Here is a 12618-nt window from a genome sequence, read left to right on the forward strand (position 1 = left end):
GCAGTATCAGTAGCTCAGGTCAGGTAATTGGAGTACTACATACTAGTAGCAGCAGCAGCAATCTACCACCTATCAGGGTGTATGTATTTTATTGCTGTGGTTGATGCCTGTTGGTGATTGAAGACATGGTACTACATACAACAATGTATTAGGTAGGTAGGGTAACAGCGCTGAAGACGGCAGTTCTCGCCAAAAGAAGACGCAGCTGAGGAACCCTGCAGAAAAAATAAACAAAAGGTGACGGACATTGAGATTGCTGCAGAAGCGCAAACCTTGACTGGTGTGATTTTTTTTTTCTTGATCGTCACTTGTTTCTATTCTTATCGAAGTGGAAAGCAATCTATGATACGCACATCGTACATAGATAGGTAGGCAGCTTCGTTATTTCTGTATCTCAAACTCTGTTTTATCCCCTTGAACCTCGGTTTGTTTCCCTTTTATTTTTCTCTCTTTTTCCTTGCCCCTGTTTGTTGCTTCTCTTGGCTTGTGGTCTTGGCTCTTATTGAATCCTTGGACGGGACAGAGGGAACAGGGATCTTTTGCTGACTTGCCATGTTGTTGTCCTTGTCTGCCCTGGTGTTATACAGGATCCCTTCTGGATGGGGTCTAGGTGGGATTTTGGGGGGGGGGGGACTCGTAATCCTTCTTGCAGAGAGGAAAAACGGTAGAGAGGCAGAGGAAGGAACAAATTCAACCGTGATGGATGATTCTTCTCACTGTGTTTTGTTAGGGCGATGCACGTTTTATTCGTGTCAGATGCTAGGCGCATATGCCATGCTCTATTGGCCCAAGTAATGACACAAGGTATCGGTTCTGGAATAAGGAAAAACAGACCCTGGGAAAGATGAGATGAGATGAGATGGAGATGGATGAGATTGAGGGATGGGATCATGATCAGGCCATGGGAGAGAAGAGACAAGGATGAGATAAAGTTTATCCTTTTCTTTTCTTCTTGTTAAATATTACTATGGATGAATTGATACGGGAGAGAGGCATGTGATGTGAGGCTTTGAAGGGATTATTGGCATGAGGTGAACATGGGGGGGCTTTACGAACGTAAGGGACCTGGGGGTTCGGTGATGGGAACCTGGACCTTGACCTTGACCTTGGTGTAAATCATCCACGGCCTTAATTTTTTTCTTCTTTTTTTTGCTTTTTCTTTTTCTTTGGGAGGAAAAAAACTAGATAGAACGAGCTTGGGGATCGTCGATTCTATTTGTCTGGACGTTCGTCATCTCGATGCTTGGCATATGCACATAAGAATGGGTGAGAATCTTGCCCATGTCCACCAGTAGAAGGGTTGTAATGAGAGAGAGAGAGAGAGAGACACGGGGCAGCTGGTAACACCACTACTACTACTAGAAAAAAAAAAAAAAAAAAGACCTGTAGTTGCTGGTGTTGTTGTTGGTTTACAGGCGAAGAAAGCATGCAAGGTTACAGCAGCATTGGGAATCATTATTATCCTTTTTCGCGGCAAAGGGGACGTTTAAGCGGGCTCCTCTGCGCATCATTTTCCGTTTTCTCACTTGCCGTGGCCGGGAAGGATTCGCTGATGTGGGTGGGCTTCCCGTGTCGTTTTTGATGCATCGTCAGAAGGGAGGAGGTTGTTGGTTGTTTGTTTGTTGACTGGGTGGGTGGGTGGCAGCGGCATGGGATGGCTGTTGGTTGTGTTGGATCAAGGGGGGGGGGGTTAACAGGTTTAGTTTGGATGCCTTTTTGGGGAGATTTTTCAGTTTTGGGGGGGTGGTTTTGGGGAGTTGTTGTGGGTGAGTGCTGATATTATGGAGTGGAAGAAGGAAAAGAGACAAATCGCATATTACCTTGTACATAGATGTGGTGATATTACCAACATGGCACTGGGGGAAGGATATTACTGATGATGGAAGGAAAGTAGTAGTAGCAAGGGATCGAGGGCCGAACTATCAGAGGGCGATCTTCTCGCGGAGTGACGGGACGGCGTAGTGTGGAGATTTTTCCCTCGGGTGATGTCGAGAAGTTTAATAGTAGTATGCCCATAAGGCGCAGAGGAAGTGATCAGCAAGCTTACAAGGGCACACTTGGATCCTGCGAATGAGAGAGAGAGAAGAGAGAGAAAAAGAAGAAAAAGAAGAAAAAGTAAAAAAGGGTTACAGAAAAGCAAGAGGGTGGTATGGAATATGGGCACTAAAAAAGCATCGGATCGATAGACCACGAGAAAAGCCAAAAGGAATAGGTGAGAAGTTTACTCGTTTAGCATCATTGACAGGGGGGGTTGGAAGAGAGAAAGAGGGCGTGCGAGAGAGGTGGTTGGATGGAAATATGCTTTATCATAATTTTTCTCTTCATGTAGATGAAAATCTTGTTTGTTTTTTCTATCTCTATTTTTCTGATTTGTTTAGGAGGTTCTTGGATTGTTTGATTTGATACGCCTTCTGTTATTTTTTGAGTGTAGAGGTGCATGAATGATCAGGTATGTGCTGATGAATAGTGATTGATCATAACTGATTTCCTGGCATGTGCCGGCAGAAAGGGCGATGACGGCGAGGGTGAGATGGGCAGCAGCTTATTAGTTGGGGTGGTATTGACGGTGAAAGGGAAAGTTTTCCAAGGCAAAGTGCGAGATTGGAGAACCGGCATGGATTCGGTCGGCTGTATCAAATCAAGCAACATATCAATTTACAAGAAAGATGGATGGTAACACAAGAGGAACATTGGGGGTTGTCTGAATGATAATAGCCGAGCTACGGATGAAAAAAAAAAAAAAAAAAAAAAAAAAAACGGGCGAGAGAAAGATTGGATATCTCACTGGAAACTTTGGAATACTAATACCCAGCATCTGGGGGTGTGTATGTATGTATAGCACAGGTACGCCCAAGAGCGCAGGGTTATTGCACCCTAGGTAGGTGAAGACAGCGGTGCATCGATACCGACTGCCTGGATGCATGCTGACCTTGGCTGCCCTGCTTTTTACATGGATGACATGGCATGGGAGAGAAGATGGAGAGGAAATGCCAGCGGAGGGGTTGGCATATAGAGAATGTCAACCTATTCCAGTATCTCTTTCTGATCTGGACGGGTTATTTTGTCGTCTGTGACGAAAGAGAACACAATAGAAAACAGTCAAGGTTGATGGTATGGATTGCGGGGTTGAAACAGTAGAGGAGCAGCTGAAAGGCTGCCAAGATTCTGCCTTGTTGCAATCAAGCAAGCAGAAGCAGGCTTGACGCACACGATCCCTTGGACTTGATCTAGGTGAGGGCGGCATTACGGCCGGAGACAAGGGCCTCGAATCACCGCACATAGTATTAGTAGTAGTAGTAGTAGCAAGCAGAATACTAATCCGAAAATCGCCAGCGAATGCGCCGCTCCAATCATTGCAGGACTGAAAGGGAACAATGTATTTAGCTCCGATTAAATCAACAGAACGACCGGGGAAGGGGGAGGGGCGTGTCTCGAAGGAAACAAGAAAGAGAAAAAGAAGACAACTAGAAAAGACCAACCAGGCGGCCCTACAGTGGCGGAGCGGTCTCCGAGAAACATCGCCATAGCATGGGGGGATCCGACAGGGCTGGCGGGAAACGGTATAAGCCGTCAGGTTTTGGTCGCTTTTGCTGGGGGTTTCTCTTGGGGTCTTGTCTGGGGCCAGCACAAAACACCTTGATCCGAGGTGTTTTTATTTTCCCGTGGTTCGATTCTTGTGGAATTTGGAATCTCGGATGGGGACTGCGTAAGCACTTCGTCGCCGACAAATTACCAACCCCAACGTCAGGTAATGCAGCATCTGTGTATGTTGGTAGACGAGTATGTAGACAGAAGGCGCAACTAAAGGTAGTTGGGGCCTTGTCTTCATTGTGAGGTATAGGGAACATGTACTAGCAATGAGCAGGATGTCAATATAGCTTCAGGCAAGGCATGGTATAACACATGATGCAGCGTGTGGGTGAGGATGAGGGAGATTAACCCCAGACGGTCAAAAGTGTGTGTGTTGGAGCGGGTTTCCGCACAGATGCCGATGCCCGAGAAGTGCTGATGGACGACGGAGAGGCCGTATTACCATTTCTACCAGTCACTTTTCTTTCGTCCAACAGATTGCTAGGAAAACTTGTTAGCCAGACGCAGTAATGCTAGCAGCAGGGACTAGCAGCTAATCGTCGTTCCTGTTCCAGACCGGCGGCACCTTTGACAGGCCGGTGACAAGAAACCAGGTTGATCCGCGGCAGTGGTTACCACAGGGCAAGCCGCTCAGCTGACTGGCGTCGACAATGTCCGTTCCATGAGCCGGGGGGAGGAGGAACATGCTGCCAAAATTGGCGTCAACAGATACTAAGATGTCCTCTTCGACGTGGCTTCTGCAATGCTAGCACTTTGAAGCTATTGCTGTCCCTAGCTTCCCCGTATATACTGGCCTGTCGAACATGCAGTGTCATGTTGATCCATGCGATCCTTGGTGCAAACTCTCGAAAGTGCACGCTTCTGCAACAACAGGCTAGTAATATGTGATGGATGGCCCCGAGAACGAGACGGGCAGCCCCATTGCTTGGCCGATGGCGTCGAGGGGCAGCGCTAGATTGGCATTTGGCTTTGTGGCTGAAGAGCTTGGGTGCGTCTCGTGGCAGCCAGAGATCAAGTCGTGGTAGTAGCACGCCGGCAGCCAAGGCAACCAAGATAAGACTCACATCGAGCGAATTCAACTGCCACAAGGCTGGTCTCAAGTTGCTTGCTGAGTTGCATGAAGAGAGCGGCGCCAACTTCTGGGACGCTATCTTGTCCCTGCCTCTTTGCTCTGCATCCATCCATGTCCATGCAAGTGAGTCAACAGGTGCAGCAGTTAGCTGCGCAGAAGGGGGGGCCAAATGTGTCAAGTAAACTAATATAAACCTGCAACGCATGTGTTAATGCAAAGGTGTGTATGTGTGTGTGTGTGTGTGTGTGTGTGTGTGTGTGTGTGTGTGTGTGTGATGGTGTTGAGGGAGAGAGGCCACTTGTTCACATCCCGTAGGGCAGAGCTGAGAGCTCGCTAAGCGACTCCTATCCGATGCCATCTTGTGTGGGTGGGCGGCCAACAGCCAAGTCTCGCGGATAGAAGAGTTCTGGAAGTGAAGAGGGCGCACAGCTCCCGGGCACCACGTGGCGGAGGCTGCTGGAAGGGTGGTGAAGAAGACGAAGAAGAATCACGCCATGACTGGTTGGTTGGCAGAAACAGAAGCTGGATTGGTGTGGACGCCATCTCCCTTGGGTGGTCTGCCATTCTCACCGGTGGCCGTCGGATGTGATTGGCGCTGGTTTGATCCTTCGCCAATGATCTAACAACAGCCAACAGGCACTGGGTGGTGTGGTGTGCTCGCCAAAGGGGTCAACTCCTGAGTAACCCGCGCGTGGTATCACTGTTTCCTGCTTCGTTGGTAGCGGCAGTTGCTGCAATGGGAGTGGTGGAAGAAATCATCCTCATCCGCAATGATATGCAAGTCGGCAACGGCACATGCTCATTCTGGTCCTTTGAGCCGAACGCTGTTGGTTCCATCTACGCAGCTGGCCCTCGATCTCCATTAGGGCTGAGATGATCAAGACGAGAATTCGCCAAAACCAGGACATCTCCGCAGGGCTGGCGGAGCGACCATTTCCCTAGCGGCAGCAGTAAATTGTCCTTGGCATCGAGCTGCAGCGACTCCTCCGGATGCCTCTGCTCTTGGCTGCTGTGGCTCACTTGAGTGGCTCGCCCCATTGCCCACTTCATTTCCGCAGTGTCACTGACTTCCTGGAAAGCCGGGCATTGTATAGAATGAGGCTGTCAGCCGTTCTTCAGCCGGCATCATATGGTAACGCAACTGCTCAGAAGGAGGGAATTCTGCGGAGAACCAGGGGGTCCGGGGTCGCGTCCGAACATTGGCTGCCAAGCTCTCTTTGCCTCTGATCCTTCTTCGTTATCTTCCTCTTCTCTCTTTCGCTTGCTTGCTGTATACTATCAATGTTCACAAACGGAGACGGCGTCAGCGACAAAGTGGGTGAGGGACCGTGCGCCGCGCTGATGAGGGATCGAGGACATCCATGAAGCTGGGCCATGACGATTGGGTTCTGTGTTCATCCTTACTCCGAAATCCGATCCCCCAGCTCGCCACGCATGTTGCTCGTACTCTTCTTCATATGGGCCCCATAACAGATTGTAAGAAGCACACAACTCACTCACTCCTGTACCGCAAGTCAGTCAATGATTGTCAAGGGACAGAAAGGGAGAAGTGAGCAATTACATAACCAGGACTGAGCAGCAAGCAAGCCACACGGGGCCAATATGAACAGAGAAACAAACACCAAGCCAGCCGCAAACAATGGACTGGCGGTGGAGAGCGACACGACGGCCCTGACCGAGGATGGAGAGATGAGCCCGGAGAGCGGCGATGCCGGGACGAACCCTGCTTGCTGAACCGGGTTCGAACAGACCCATGGCTGCACAACGCTGCCGCTGTCTGGCATGATGGCCTGGGTGAAGCCCTCGGTGAGACGGGGCTGGCCACCGATGGGCTCGTGCGCGTGGGCCTGGTTCAAGAAAAAGCATGAATGCCGTGAGCTCCCTTGGCTCCGTAGTTCCTGTTGAAGAATATTGAAGAGTGATAACCGTGATAGCCGCCACCAATCCCAGCCGGAAGAGCGAGAGCGAGGACTTGCACGTACAGACTTGGATCATTCGTCAATTTCCAGGTACAAGTAGGGACCCGGTATCATGTCCTTTCGAGTCATCTCGAACCGACGCCCAGACGATAACGGGATCAATTAAGCCGTCCAAGCGATCAATATGTCAATCAATCTGTCTGTATCACCAGCCGGGATCGGCAGCCCGAATCCCCACGCGCGGCCGGCCAGGAGTAGGACGCAAGAGGAGAAGGCTGGAGGCAGCCAAGACGAGCGGCTGATTGCATCTGGCCGTCACTTTTGCTGCCCATCGTCTGCCGTCGCTTTAAGCTTGGCGTGATGCCGTATAGAGCAGGAGCCGAAGTTGGCAGCAATCCTACGGAGAGCATGTCGAGCCTCGGAGCCGAGCTGAGTCGATGAGAGAAAAGACACTTGCCTTACTCAACCCAGCGACGTCCTGGACAATTCAAAGGGTGGGTGATGGCGACAGTGAAGTTGCTGGTCCGAGTGTTGGGAATGCTCTTTTTCGGTAGATGGCGTTCCAAGGCTGCACACATTTCAGCCTCTCCTGTTCAGTGCATGAACGGCATCGGGCCCCGAGCTGAGCTGATGCCGCCAGGCTGAAAGCTCTTCTGTCGCATGGACCCTCCGTTTATATCTATTCTTGACCCGAGGTGATTCCAATGCACAGACGAAAGCCTCGTCTGCATCACTGGCGGCTTGAGTGAGGACCCCATCCGATCCGCAGAAGTCGTTCCAGGGAGAAGGAGAGCGCGGATCCATCACCGGGCACCTTCATTTGTCCTTGGGGTGCTTGGCGATCTGCGGTTCGGGCATCATGTACCTTGTAAGAGACACCTTGGCAATTATTTCGTAACATTGTTCCCTGGGGGTGACGAGGGCGGTATCCGTCCCCATACATCCAGACGGGCAAATGCCCGTCTCAGACACCGTCCGCCACAAGCTGCACCTCCACCGTCCTGCGTGCCATTTCCCTCGTTTGCTTCAGCCTTGTACGACACAGCGGTATCAGCTTGATTGCTCATCGGTCGACCTCCGGTAGTCATTGTGCTACCGCCCAGCAGAAGCTGTGGTGACGGAAACGCATGCATGCCACCATATGTAGATGCCACCAGGCTGCCAGGTCCGAACACTTTCGTGCAAATGTATGTATGTGCCTGCCGGCCGCTGGCTGTCCCAGGATCTGGCGACTAGTACTAGTAGTACTGCTTGTGGGCAATCAAAGCCTGGTGGACCGTCCCTTGTCGCCCCGAGTTTTGGCGTCATTCTGCCCCGTGCCCGTGCCTGTGCCTGTTCAGCCTGGTTGACGAGTAAGGTCAAGTAGGAATTTGCGTGATCGGCCTAGCCGGTTTCCATGACGTTTGATAACCGGCAGAGTTCACACATACGAGGCAGTCCGTCATGCCGCGGGTCTGGCCTCTCCACCGGCAATTTGTCTCAAGCGTTCCGTTCCACGACAATACGAGTCGTAGTGTAGATGGAGCACTGCAGATAAAGGCATGAGTAATATGTAGCGTAATAGCCCCAGTCGCATGGATGCTGGACCGGAGCTCTTGATCGCCAAAGGTCGAGTCGCAGGCAAAGCAAATCGAACCAATTGCCTCTTTGCCGGCATTTGGCTGCAGGCATTTCGAGGCAGTGGCTGCTCGCTTCTCTTCTCGGGGATTGCGCTAGCTGGGTTCATGAGCAGCGGCATGCCGCCAAGCGTCAGCACTTGAGGCGCTGCTTGTCGACTTGTCGATATTCTTGGGTGGTCCGTCGGGTTGGCATTCTGGGCAAGCCATGGTGGAGGATCTGCTGTGCCTCTGTCTGCGCAGGAATGGTGGCTGATGCCTGCTTTTCTTGGTCGGGGGGGCTGCATCGCATCGCATCGCATCGCATCGCTCCGCTATTGAAAGCACAGCGCCGCATCAGTAATAAGCCCGTTGCCTCAAAATAGGTGAAGGCAGATGATTATAGAGAGATATTACCAAGCAGCATTTCGTAGCTCTAGACTCATGTCGGGTTGATGATGTTCGGTTTGAGTCGATAGGTACTGTCAATTTGGGTTTACGTCTGGGTCGAGCACCTTATCTTTCGTCCTCGTATGTACCTGCAGACGCCGGGAAAGGTACTGTGTACCGATCCCGCGTGGCTGTTTGCCCGCCCCAGAGGCACGTGTCTGCCTGCTGCTGCCTTCTTCACAACGAACCCCGGTACCTGCCCGGCGGTAGCGCTAGACAAGCTCGGCGCCCTCTTGGCCCTCCACCAATGCAGTGCTCGCCTACTACTACCTAAGGTACCTAAGGTAGCATTTGACTTTTGGCAGAGATTCCTCTCTCTCTCTCCTTACCCATCCCGACCGACTGCAATCCAGCCGCCATCATTCTTCGCCATTCGTGTCGCCATTATTAGGCCACTGCTCCTCAAGATGGGCACCGGGCTTGGACGCCTCAAACTGCAATTGCCGCCCGTCTGATTGGCCCGGCCGCGCATCACAGACCCTCCTCCAAACGTCTCGCCTTTTCCCTTCCAGAAGGACGGCAGAAGCCATCTGCCAGGGGTCTGGCCAGCCCGTCTCCCGCATCCATGGCAGGATGCAGGGGCCACAAGAGCTGGTAATTTACGACGGACCCCCTGCCGGGTCAGGCGACGAGGCTGCGAGCGCTGTGGTTGGCCGTGGCCTCTCCGGACGGGGGCGCCCTTTGACTTCGACAGCGGACAGCCATCGTGCTGGTCCCACTCCACCATCGAATCTCTTGCTCGATTGCTCGCGGCCTCTGCAGCTCTGCCCTCCCAAGAGGCGACGTGCGTTTCAGGACGAACATGGGGGCCGCTGTGAGAAATGACGCTGTTCCTGAAACGGGGCGTGGTGCGTGGTGCTGGACAGGGGAATGCGAGCCCTCGATTCGTCGGATGCCACGACTCGACCGGGTGCTGGGCGAGGGAAAAGGATTTGGGATTAGGGGGGGGCGCGTTCATGCTTTCACAAGGGTTCCCAAGCGTTAGGTCCCAGATGCGGCCCTACCACACAAAATGGAAGTCGTCCACAGCATCAACAGCGCCCCGAGCCAGTGGCGCTTTTGGTAGCACAGGACTGGACTGGACGGACTCGACGGGCTGGACTGGAGACTGGCCCAGACGCTGCTTGGGCTTGCGCCTTTGCTGTGCTTTTCTCCGACAAGTCCTTCTAGAAGCCTTCCCCGGCTTTTCCACCGTTTCCTCCCCTCACCCTTCTGTCCTTCTCCCCTTGCCTGGCCCTGGCGATTGTGCACCTTTCCTCTCTGTCGCTCCTTCACCCGCCTTTGGCCTCTCACTTGTCTCAGAGCGACCGGAAGACGCCCTTTCGTGACGGCTTGCAAGCGACCCAGCGACTCCAAGTTGGGCAGCGTAACCGTCCGTACATGCAAACTTGGATCGGCTCCTTGGATTGAGGTCGTGTTCACCGATTAATAACTCTCGTCGGCCGCGAGCGGGACGCGAGAGCCGCGAACTGGAGAGGATATCTTGTTTTCACGCTCACAACAGCGACGTATCGAGCGCTCTTCCCGGCGTGTCATTTCTCGGATTTCTCTTATCTCTCTCTCTCTCTCTCTCTTCCTCCGGATTTCCTTTTCTTCCAGTCCCCTCTGCTTCATTCCTCCGGTCCCATCTTCCGCCGCCGCATTGCGCGGCAATTATGCAATTTTGACGACGAGTGGTGGTGTCGAGTTGCCAGCTCTCCTCTTATTTGTGCGGATAGAGCAGCAAACCCGCGTCCCTCTCTTTGACGTGACCGTGGGAAGCGACTTGTCCACTACCGATACCACCGTTGTGGCTGCGGCGATAGCTGGTGCGCGCAGCTGATTGATTCTCATCACGAGGCCGAACGCGGTTCATATCGTCAAACCACAACTCCCCCCCTCACATCATGTTCCCGTACGGTGCCGCGCCGGACGAGTCTACCGTGCGTCCGTTGGCGGATGAGGACCAGCAGCTGCTCATCTCGCTCATGCAGAAATACGGAACATCGAGCCTTATCTTTGCCCTGACGGGCTATGGCGAGCCATGTGGGTGACCCAGACATTCCCGCCCCGTGCCTCGACTTTGCATCTGACACAGCGTTAGCTCGAGCGTCTGCGTTCTCTGCAAACACCCTCCTCAGCAGTGCGAGCGCGTCTTCAATAGCATGGACTAACTCGGAGGTTGCATCACAAGCTCGGTCCGACGAAGCGTCCATCCACACCGCCTACACATGGCCTGAGGCTCAGAACGACTTGCCGGTGGTGCACGATGGAGATGTCAGCAAGGTGACTGATCGCTCATGGCTCGACTCGCCCATAGCCGTGCCCTCGCCGATGATTCAGCCTCCCGACGTCACGTCGCATCCCTCGCCGCGGCTGGTGACGCCCACGTCCAAGAAGTACCAGTGCCCCATGTGCTATCTGGACAACAGCCCCGTCGGGTTCGGCAGGAAGAGCGACTTCAAGAAGCACCTGCACAACTTTCACGGAGCCGACGTCGTCTGGATCTGCCGGACCAAGGGTTGCCATCTGTCCTTTTCGACCGAGCGCGCCTACAGCACCCACGCCAAGGAGGCTCACCGGATGAAGGCCCTCCCCAACAGCGCTGCCCGGACGGAAATGTGCCCGCAACTCGTCTTCGCCTGCGGTTTCGGCACCTGTCGCGACCGGCTGTTCGAAGCCCACGGTGCAGAAGACGCCTCCGCAACGCGCGACAAGCACTTTGAGCACATTGCCAAGCACTTTGAGGACGGCTTCGATGTCAGCAACTGGGAGTACCGGGTTCAGATGCAGAACCTCATGCGCCAGAAGCAGGTCAAGCAAATCTGGAAGACGTGCATCTGGCCCAAGGAGAAACGGCAGCAGCTTCACTGGCGGTCAAGGTCGTCTGGCGACCTGAAGCGCATGCTCGAGTGCCGTCACCTCGGCAGCAACATCTCCAGCCTTGTCAGATTGGCATTCATCCTTGGAACCGCTCCGTTCACGACCGCTTCCACCCCGCCGCCTAACGAGATCGACATTTACTTCCAGCTCCCCTACCGCAGCCAGTGCCTTCTGGAGTCCTCCGGGCATGCAACCCTGCCAAGCACCGTGAAGATGGACGAGGGCTCGCCCACACCGAGCCTTCCCAAGAGCCGCTCGGGCATCACCAGCATTCCGCAAACCATGCTCAAGTTCTCCGGGCGCTCGTTGAAGAAGGGCACTCGACCATCGACACCCGCTAGCGTCATGAGCAATGGCGCCGATACAATCATGGGCGACGACTCTTCGGCTGGGCCCCATCCGGGCACTCCTTTCCCCATTCCCAACGAGACTGTGTGGCCCGCGGACGCTCCGACATTTGCTCCCGATATTCCAACCTCGATGCCAAAGCACATCAACAGCCCTGCCGACGCATCGCTCTTTGACCCTCAGCAGCAGCAGCCGCAACACCCGCAGCTGCAGCAGCACTTGCCACCTCAACACCAACTTTCACACACGCATCTGCAGGAGCAGGAGCAGCAGCAGCTAATGTATTCAATGCCGCCACATGATGCATCACAGGAAGCATGGATGGTGATGAACCAGCATATGCCGGCATACCAAGCCCCGCAGGTGTTCCCGGAGCAGGCAGACATGATGAATGGACTGTACGACTACTCGATGAACACAAGCCAGGCGTCTACGGTGCGGCCCGGAACGCCAACTCCCAACAAGCGACCGGCGCCGTGGAACCGAATGATTAGCATGGAAAACCTCCGACCGTCCAAGAAGTCGACGCCCGACACACCGCCAGGAGGAATGATTATGGGTATGTGAGCGCGGCGTGGGAGGCCTCGACTCTGTACCTTTCAGCTTACCGGGGAAACCATCACTCTCGGGGATCTTCTTTCTTCATCGCCTGCAGCATCTCGACAGACGTCCTGCTAGCGAAATCGCTCCGCTCTCTTGTCGATTCCTATGTCTCCTACATATATCCCTTGTCGCGATTGATTTCATGTATTCTCGAACATATACCACTACTTATACCAAA

The 12618-nt window shown here is 53.6% G+C and overlaps 1 protein-coding gene across 1 annotated transcript; it reads left to right on the top strand.

Annotated features, from left to right (window-relative positions):
- Window positions 1-10513: 10513 nt before the first annotated feature.
- TRIREDRAFT_54703 (uncharacterized protein) lies at window positions 10514-12404 on the top strand (the record flags this gene model as incomplete). Its single annotated transcript, XM_006961247.1, has 3 exons — window positions 10514-10652; window positions 10711-12118; window positions 12260-12404. The coding sequence occupies 3 exons, from the start codon at window positions 10514-10516 to the stop codon at window positions 12402-12404; spliced, it is 1692 nt and encodes a 563-aa protein (XP_006961309.1).
- Between the last annotated feature and the right edge of the window lie 214 nt (window positions 12405-12618).

The sequence above is a fragment of the Trichoderma reesei genome, assembly GCF_000167675.1.
Source record: "Trichoderma reesei QM6a unplaced genomic scaffold TRIREscaffold_1, whole genome shotgun sequence".
NCBI classification, from domain to species: Eukaryota; Fungi; Ascomycota; class Sordariomycetes; order Hypocreales; family Hypocreaceae; genus Trichoderma; species Trichoderma reesei.